Source organism: Phalaenopsis equestris, unplaced genomic scaffold (assembly GCF_001263595.1).
Source record: "Phalaenopsis equestris unplaced genomic scaffold, ASM126359v1 Scaffold000080, whole genome shotgun sequence".
Classification (NCBI taxonomy): domain Eukaryota; kingdom Viridiplantae; phylum Streptophyta; class Magnoliopsida; order Asparagales; family Orchidaceae; genus Phalaenopsis; species Phalaenopsis equestris.
Window position 1 is genome coordinate 145,860 of NW_018164522.1, and position 10,126 is coordinate 155,985.

General features: G+C 35.0%; 1 protein-coding gene across 1 annotated transcript in view; it reads left to right on the forward strand.

The window, feature by feature from the left end:
* The window catches only part of LOC110019813 (long chain acyl-CoA synthetase 4-like), an 80,361-nt gene that overhangs the window by 41,846 nt on the left and 28,389 nt on the right, over positions 1–10,126 (forward strand). Inside the window, exon 12 of the mRNA XM_020717653.1 lies at positions 3,547–3,613. Coding sequence (XP_020573312.1) covers positions 3,547–3,613 — 67 coding nt within the window. The remainder of the gene's footprint in view (positions 1–3,546; positions 3,614–10,126) is intronic.

Below are 10,126 nucleotides of genomic sequence, written 5' to 3' on the forward strand. Positions count from 1 at the left end.
TTTACATTTTAACCAATTTTTATAACATAACTTCTTATATTTTATCTTTTCTTGCACATTATTATTCCACCACCAACTATTTTTATTTGTAAATATTTTTCCCTTTGATTCTCCAAGAACATCTTTTGTTACATGTTTAATAGAGTTTGTTATTTTATCCCACATCACATTTGTTTTTTCATGAATATCCCAAATTTTGAAATCTTGAATTTTACTCATAAAATTAATTTTATTTGTATCTTTTAAGTTTCTCCATCTAATTCTGCAATGATGAGTCCTAGTATTTTTTATTTTACAACTCTTAATCTTAAAATCTAAAACTAATAAACGATGTTGGGTATTTAAATTTTCACTTGGAATGACTTTACAATCATTACAATCACGACGATCTCTTCTTCTCATAAGAAAATAATCAATTTGTGTTTTATTAGATCCACTCTTATAAGTAATAAGATGTTCATCCCTTTTCTTGAATAAAGTATTAGTAATAACAAAATGAAACGCTAAAGCAAAATCTAAAATAACTTTACCTTCTTCATTAGTTACTCCAAAACCGTAGCCACCATGAATATTTCTGAAATCTTCTACCACTCTACCGACATGTCCATTTAAATCTCCTCCAATAAAAATTCTTTCTTCAAGAGGTATCATTTGTATTAAGTCTTCTAAGTCATTCCAAAATTTATCTTTAGACTCTGTATCTAAACCTACTTGAGGAGCATAAACACTTATAATATTAAAAATCTTAGTATCAATGATAATCTTAAGGGCTATAATTCTATCACCAACTCTAAAAATTTCTTATCTGTTTTGAATTAAAAATTCTACTTGATTGTAAAGACCATTTGCAACCGATAGTTTTTTTTTCTAGGTAGATCAACTAATTCCCACGCGTCATTTTTTTCAAAAACTTTTATATCTTTGAAAACAGACTTTTTCCACTTAGAGACTTTCAGAGCATACTGCATGGTATTTGGAATCTACATACATATGATAATTGTAAGGTAAAAGCATGAAAAGTAGGTCAAAGATTTTCATATAACATATAATGGGACAATGGATGTTGGGTGCAATACTTTTCTCAATGGGAAGACTAGAATCATTAGACTCCAGATTCAAACCGGGCTTAGATTCGTGACTAGAAGACTCATAGCCCGAAGATAAAGTGACTTGAATTTGGGGTAAATGATTAGTGAGGACATTACCTGAAGGGTTCACGGATTCTGGGCAGTAGAAATGATTCATATATTCTTTCTTTTGAGTTGTTCTTTATCGCGAATAGATAAAATCAAATGGTACCACCGTCGTAGTTATTTTTCCTGTTTCTTCTTTTTTATGAACATGAGATGTCTCTGTAGGACTTTCAATATCTAAAAGAGTCGACACACTCCCTCTTGATATGATTTCTCTTGAGTTTTCAGGTTGAACATTCAAGGTTTGGGAAATACTATTTATGGAGCCTTTCATTTGAAAAATATCCTGAAACTCAGTACAAATTTTTGTTTTGATTTCTCCTTTGAGGGTGAGGTGAAAAAATGGTTGAAGTTTAAAAAATGTGATATCCATGGTAACAAATATTTTTCTAGCGATGAAATTAAATGATTTATACACCTTTAGGCTATGAGCATAGTCAACAAACACATTTTTTTGGTTCAAGGTTCAAGTTTCTCTTGATGATAAATGTGAACAAAAGTAGTGCACCCAAATATCTTTAGAGGTAGACAAGATTAGAATCAATTCTTTAGAAAAAAATCAAAAGGTACTTTACAGTTTAAAACCACATTGAGTGTTCTATTTATGAAAAATGTCGCAGTAAAACCGGCGTCACTCCAAAGATATTTAAATTGTTGATCAGTAAATAACAATGACCGAGCTTCCTCTAATGAGTGTTTGTTTTTTTTTCACCCATGTCATTTTGTAGTGTAGTGTCAATATAAGAGCTTTGATGAATTATTCCTTTTTCGAGAAAACAATTAAGCCTAAATCTTTTTGAAATATTCTCGAACATTATCACTTCATTATATTTAAATGACTTGTTGTAATTAGGTGTGTACCATGGTGTAAAAAAAATTTAAATTTATTTTTACGTCAGATTTTTCTTTCGTTAAATAAACCAAACTTAACCTAATATGATCAATAGTAAAAGTCATAAACTGTCATTTTCCATAATGTGTAAGGTTTTTACAAGAAACCTAGATATCGCTATGGATTGACGAAAATGGTGTAACTGACTTGTATATTTGTAGAGAAAATGATGCATGATGATGTTTAACAAACTGACACATTTCATATTGAAGCAAAAATATTTTTATTCTGAAATAATTAGGAAAATAAATAATTTAGATATTGGGAATTATCAAGAATTAATTTTAAATGTTATAACATGATTTTATTATTTTTAGAAACAAAAATAGAATTTAAACTAACACTTTGACATAGCCCATTTCGAGTCAAGTCCATCGTGAAAATAATAAAGTTCATTTTTTTCCTTATCACCGTCAATCATCATCCCAGCAAACAATTCCTGAAACTCGCAATGAAAATGATAGAAGTTAGTTTGGCATTGACAATCATCAATAATTTTACTAATGGACAACAAATTACACGATAGATTAGAAACATAGAGAGAACATCAAGAAGGGTTAAAAATGAGGAGGGCTTTGACAATTCCTATCTCGACGATTATCGAGAGGGAACCATCAACAATTTTGACTTTTTTTATTGTATGCACAAGGTATATAGGAGGAAAATACTTTAGAACAACTAGTCATGCAATTAGTTGCACCATAATTAATTATCCACTAGTGAGAAAATTAGGAATATCATAATTTTTTAATATATTCCTAACTTTTCTCACTCTTGGATAATTGATTCTGATGCAACTAATTAAATTTCCTAAAATCCTTCGTTCGAGTAAATCTAAAATTGAATACATAGAATGTATTTTTAGTAGTAGTACATCTAATTGCAGAGTTGTAACAGTGAGTGATCAAATTATTAAAAGGTGCAAACGTTTTAGATATTTCGAGTCTATTGTTCAAAATGATGGTGATGTAGATGGAGATGTTATTAGTAGAATTCAAGTTGGTTGGTTGAAGGGAAGGAATGTGTCAGACCTATTGTGTGATAGAAAAGTACTGCTTTATTACTAGTCAGACCGAATTCAAGTTGGTGGAAGGAAAGTGAGCAAATGAATAGTCACGCAGGACTGGGTAAACAGTAATTTTTTTTTCAGATTCATTTGCGCTTTCCTGTGACTGATAAGTTGAAAGTTTTGTTAATGTGGATTTATTTTCCTATAAGGTGAATATATGAAAACATGGAACAATTGAAACCTTCTAATTTTTTTTCCTCGTTTTCTTGAAATCTTGACAACTAAAATAAACTGTGTAAGAGACGGCTCTTTCAGTTAGTTGGTAAAAGTCAATTTAGTTATAACATAAAGTTCTCTAATGTATCTTGTCAGCTGTTTTTCCTTTTTCCACTTTTTCATTTCCTCATTTAGCTTCATTGAATGTTACCTAATTTCTTTATTTCAATTTTCAGGCTTGCAAGAGAAGATACGCTCTGGAGGATTTCTGAAGAATATGTTGTTTAATATTGCATACAATTAGTATGTGGCTTCCTTTTTTATTTTATTTTTTATATCACAACACCTATTTTCACCACCTTACCTTTAAGAATAAAACACCGACAATCACACAGCACATATTTATACATGTGTTATTTATGTTGCTAATTAAGCCACAAACATTAATGCATGCTCGAGTTGCATGCATATATAAATTTACTAACGATCATGCATATGGAACTCATTGCTTTTTTGTCTGTCATTTTTAATTGCCAATAAATTGGCTTCAATCAACCCTTTGTCACCAATATTATTGAGGGTTATTTAATAATCTTGTATTTTTAGATTAGAAAAAGAGTTCAAGAAAAACTTGAGTTATGGAGGTTTACATTGGAGTCTAAAGGCTTTCGTTTGAGTAGAACTAAATCTGAATACATGGAATGTAATTTTAGTAGTAGTAGCTCTAGTGACAGAGTTGTAACTATGGGTGATCAAATCATTAAAAGGTGTGAACGCTTCAGATATCTCTGGTCTATTCTTCAAACTGATGGTGGTATAGATGGGGATGTTATTAGTAGAATTCAAGTTGGTTGGTTGAAGTGGAGGACTGCTTTGGGCCTATTGTGTGATAGAAAAGTAACGCTTAGACTGAAAGGAAAATTTTATAAGATGGTGGTGAGAACTGCAATGCTCTATGGCGCAGAATGTTGGCATTTAAAAGAGAAGTACAAAACCAAGTTAATTGTTGCCGAGATGAGAATACTTAGGTGGATGAGTGGCTTTACACTTGGAGACAAAATGCAACATGAATAGATCCATGATAGGGTTGGTGTAGCTCCATTGGCGGACAAAATTAGAGAATGTCGTCTTAGATGGTTTGGTCACATGAAACATCTGGTAATCCGGTTAGGAGTGTAGATGTTTTAGATTCGACTTATGTTAAGAAAGACAAAGGTCGACCTAGAAAAACTTAGGCATATTGTATAAAAATATATCTTAATTTTTATATAATTAAATGAAAATATGACACTCAATAGGACGCAATGGAGAAAAATGATTCATGTAGCTGGCCCTACTTAGTGGGATAAAGGCTTGTTGTTGTTGTATTTTTTTATTGTAAGCAAGAAGTAGAAGAAAAATAGAAGAGGAATAGTTGAATACTTATACTCAATTATAGTTAAAAACAGTAAAGAGAAAAAATAGGGAAGAAAAGAAAATTTAGAAATAAAGAAAATATAAAGAATTTAATAAATTATATGCATAAAAACTGCTAGATGTAACTCCAAGCAGATTACTAACATCTTGACCAAAGGATTGGCTAGACCACCCCTATTTGAAAAATTGATTAACAAACTTGATTTGTTGGATGGTTACAAGTTCTTGAGCTCCTTGCAGCGATTTTAGCTCATTACTCTTTGGATGACCGGTGGTTCTTCCGTAAGATTGCTAAAGTCCTCTTGGGTTCAACCAGCCCATTTTTTATTGGATGGCAGAACGCCTATGGCAGTAAGTAGAATCGCAGCTATTGACATACCTAGACAACTAGTAGGGCATCTTCTTAATGGTAAGGAAACAGATAGATTGATGAGGGGGGATGGTGCAGTTTCTACTTTATTGAAAGGCAACATATGTTGGGTTGTCTGTAGATTATTTCTACGAATATTATTTATATTCATTTTAATTTGTTTTTATGAAATGTCGATCTATCTTCTCATGTTTGGTTTGGTCATTAAGGACATGATTGTGTGCTATACTTATAGCAACTTTATTGTCACACTATACTATCTTAGGAGTCTTAATAGGTTCCTGAACTTATTTTAGGCATTGCTTGAGGCAGATTAATTCACTAAATCAACTTAATAATGACCTGCATTCTTGCTTGCACTTTTCTTTGCCAGAACATTTTGTTCGTGCTCCTTTAGGTTACAAGATTACTCCACACATTGGTGCAATATTATTAAGTTATTCTTCTATCTATTATAGACCTAGCATAAATAATTAGTATAGGCTTCTATATTCTTAGATTCTCCTTAATAAAAAGCTCCCTTTCAGTGCTTCTTTTTAGATATGTATGTATTTCATGTGTTTTTGGAGGGTCATGCATGAATTTTACTATACTGATAAGAAAATCTATGTCAGGTTTGGTTTGAGCCAAATAGGCGAGTTTCCCCATCAATTTTTTACCTCTTTATCAACTAAGAAATTGGTCTTAACATCACCTACTTCATTTTAGTAATGTGTTAGAGTGTTGACAAACTTTCTTATAGTTAAATTAATTTTTTGTAGATCTGAACCTATATTCTTTGTGAGGGGCTGGAATTGTTCTAGAAACTTCTACTCCTAGAAAATACTTGGAATGTTCAAAATCATTATTTTCAAATTTTCTATAAGTTTTTCCTTCAAGTGCTTGTCTTCAAAACATGATTTCTTATGAAGTATTCTTTTATCATTACTTGTTGAAATTATGCCCTTTATATAGACTGTAATAACTGAAAATTAAAAATTTATATATGATAATAGTAATAAGAATAATAAATAATAATGATTTACTCATAGGAGCATCTTTCGGAAGAGAAGCGTTGTTTGGAGAAAATCAAACGAGCACTTATACTCGTTTTCTATGAAACCAAACGAGAGAGAGACTGTGAACAAATCGAAACATAGAGAGAGGAGAGGAAGGAGCATCGCACGACTTACATATGGTAGAGAGGAGGAAAGTCGACGGCTTTTGCATCTTGTGGAGGGGAGGGAAGACAACGTATTGTGTACGGTGTTGGATGAAACCGATATCGAAGAAATGCATATTGTGCGAGTGCTTGTGTGGGTTATCGAAGCCGAAGGGAAGAGTGTGTGTGGCTCTGTCGAGAGGGACGAGAGCTGAAGCCAGGGAAGCTTTGTGCATTGCTACCATGTGAAGGAGAAGAGGACCACATGGAAGGTGGAGGTGAGCCGCAGAGTAGGAAGGGAGAGGCCAAGAACACAACTTCGTGCATTAAGTGTAGTTTTCTTAATAGTTGCATGATCTTTTGTAAACAAATTATAGGTAGCAGATACAATAACTACGATCCTTCTTGCCTTTTTAACATCCCCCTCTCTTCTTTTCACTCCATTCCAAAAAGTCTCCTCCCTATTCATTGTCTACCTTATTTACCATCTTCCACTTCTATCTTTTTTCAAATTTCTTCATTTTTCATCCCAATCCTTCTTTAATTGTTGCCTAGTCTTTCTCCTTATCTCTCCTATTTATAGGTGTTGTTTTCTAAAAAGCAGACAGTTTTTGGGTGATTGGAGAATTCTGAATTCTGCCTTTGAGGCATTCTTCCCCTTTCGGGGTCGTACTCGACGACAAGAAGGTGCTCCGGCTGTAACTCGTTCGAGGTGGTGGCCGTCTCTAAGGGTTTGGGTGCTACTCCGGCTATAGCTCGACCGACGACACATTCAATATTCAGCAACCCCATCCAACCCGCTCGCTTCTAGCAACTGCCAACCATTTCTAGGCCTCCGATCCACTGCCCAACCGTCGTCCACCATTTCCACTTGTTGCTACACATCTCCTTTCTTCCCAAAACCTACTATCCACTCCCTATTTTCCTCTGTCGTCGCCTCTAAGTCGGTGTCCAGCTGCTGCAATCACCCTCACACCCCACTGACTGATGTAACCTCATTCCAGTCTTTTAATGTGCTCCTCTCCTCTAACCAATCCCTCGAACTGCTGCTTAGCCGCCGTCCACCACCTTCACCGCCAACCTACGATATCTTCTGTGTTTGTATTGTTGTAATTCTCCTATTAGTAAGAGTTGGTGTTTGTAGTCCTTTTGAATTTCAACAAGAAAATTATTATTTTCTATTAGTTTTTTCTCCAGTATGGTTTGGCATTAGAGCCAACCAAACCCTATTCCTATTCTATGGTTTCCTAGATTCGCTCCTACCCAAACCATCCCACCAAAATCTTTCTGCCTTAAAAGCTTCGACGAATGATGTCGAAGCTTCCCCAACCTCAGGAGATTGACACGAGAGCTTTCCGCTCGCGGTACTGTATCAACTACAGTACCGCTGACGCAGTTACTGTAGTTTTTACAGTAACCATGAATCCTTTTTAACTTTTTAGTTGCATCCTCTCTCCTTTTTAGTATCTTCCATAAAGAGTCTCCTTCCTATGCATTCTCTACCTTATTTACTACCTTCCACTTCTATCCTATTTCAAATTCTTTCCTTCTTCATCCCACACCCTTCAATTCTTGCCTTGTCTATCTCTTAATCTCTCCTATTTATAGGCTTTGTTTTCTGAAAATCAGAAAATTTTTGGATAAGTGGAGATTTTTGAGTTCTGCCTTTGAGGCGTTCTCCCCCTCTGGGAGTCGTACCTGACGACGAGAAGTGCTTCGGCTACAGCTTGCCCGTGGTGGTAACCATCTCCAAGGGGCCGGGTGGTGCTCCAGCTGTAGCTTGGACCTGACGAGACATTTATGTTTCCACAACCCCCTCCGAAGTCGCTTCCAGTAACTGCCAATCATTTTCAGGTCTCTGATCCGCTGCCCAGTCGCCGTCCACCACTTACACTTGGTGTTGCCTGCCTCCCTGCTCCCCAAAACCTGCTGCCCACTCATTGTTTTCCCTTGTCGTTACTCTTGAGTTCGTATTCAGCTGCTGCCATCACCCTCACAGTACCCCGCCGGCTGTTGTGCCCTCATTCCAGCCTCCTGTTGCGCCCGTCTCCTCCAACTAATCCCTCAACCTGCTGCCCAGCCGCCATCCACCACCCTCACTGCCAACCTAGGGTGTCTTCCATGTTTGTAATGTTGTTATTCTCCTATTATCAAGAGTCGACGTTTGTAGTCTTTTTGAATTTGAACAATAAATTGTCATTTTCTATAGTGATTTGGGCTTTTTCTCTGGTATCAATTTTGCTAAACTGTTCATAAATTAGAAGCATATATGTAATCACTTGTTTGATTATAAAACTCTTAACTTTTGTTGATGGATTTTATTTATTCTCTAAACTCTCTCTTTTCACATGAATTGACGGCTTATCATAGAATTGAGTACCGCCTCTCATGCTATTTTTTAAAAAATTATTTTATTATCTCTACCCTTGAAATCTTTATGATTTGCTATCTTTTTTCCTTTGTATCACAATTTATCTTTCCAACTTTGTCACTTCTAAAATATTTTTCATAACCAATTAAGCATTGTTCAAAAAATTTTTATATATTAACTATAAATTTGTTGCTCTAACCGTACCTGCTTCATTTTGCTTTCTAACATGAGTTTTTTGTGCTTGAAATTCTATCTTTTTACACATTTTCTTTTGCTTAAATTTTGTTCCTAGTTTGACATTCTTCAATTTATTCTTAATTATTTTAGCCTTTTCAACTAAAACTAAGAATTCGTTTATATCCTTGAGCGCCAATGCTAATCTTATTTGAATTGTGAGGCCTCTCAAGAATCTGTCATTTTTCTTTCTAGATACTGAGATAGTGATCAGTATATCTTAAAAGAAAAATAAATTCTGCCTCATATTGTATTTATATCTTGGATCTCTAAGTTAAGTTGAAAAGCATGTCTTGTAGTGCTAATCTGGTTGATAATGGAATGAATCTGTCTTTGAATATGTAATAACTGAAAATTTAATAATAAAAAGAATAAAATAAAATAAAATGTTAATAATCGAACAAAAGCAACTCTTCGGTTACAACTTAAGAATTGTATACCCCTCCCCTTCCGAACCAACCAAATCGAGAGAGAGCGAGAGACAGAGAACAAGCGAGAGACGAAGTGTGGACAAGAAGGCGAGGAAGATCACTGACTTTCGGGAAACAACCTTGCATGCCCTAGCAACCAGTGGAGAAGAAGGAAGGAGAGGAAAAAACATCGTGCGGCTTGTGTCTTGTGGAGCGGAAGGAAGTTGACTGTTCTTGCGTCTCGTGGCAAGGGAGGAAGATAACTTTCTGCATACGGTACTGGATCGAGCTGATATCGAAGAAGTGCTTCTTGTGCGGGTGCTTGTGTGAAGCGCAATTAGAGGAGACAACAACTTCTTGTGCTGTTTCGTACGAAGCATGAGTTGCGGCTCTGTCGAGAGGAGAAGTGGAAAGTGTCACGACTCGATCCACGACATAAAATTAATAATGATGGGTATAGATGGTCGAACGGTGTGAATAAACATTTCGTTATTCATTTTCTATGACCTGTAATTAACAGATAAAAGAGCCACTAATCAATTTAATTAAAGTAATATATGGCTGCTAAGCTGTGATGAAGCTTCCTTCTTCTTCAGTTGAACCTGACAAAACCTCCTTAGCCCACGTGATAAGTAATGCTCAGGTGGAAACGACGGTTGTCTTCCCCTCAAGTTATAAGAAATATATTGATGGTACAGGTGATTACCCTTTTACTAAGAATGCAAGCAAGAAAAGTGGGAAAACAATACTCTTTTTCTCGGAGTTAGAAATTTCAACCCTGACTGAAAAATTCAAGTTTGCTCTTATTGGAAAATTTCAGTTGGGGCGTCCACCTATGGAAGTTATCAGAAAAAGTTTTGATGATCTCAAATCA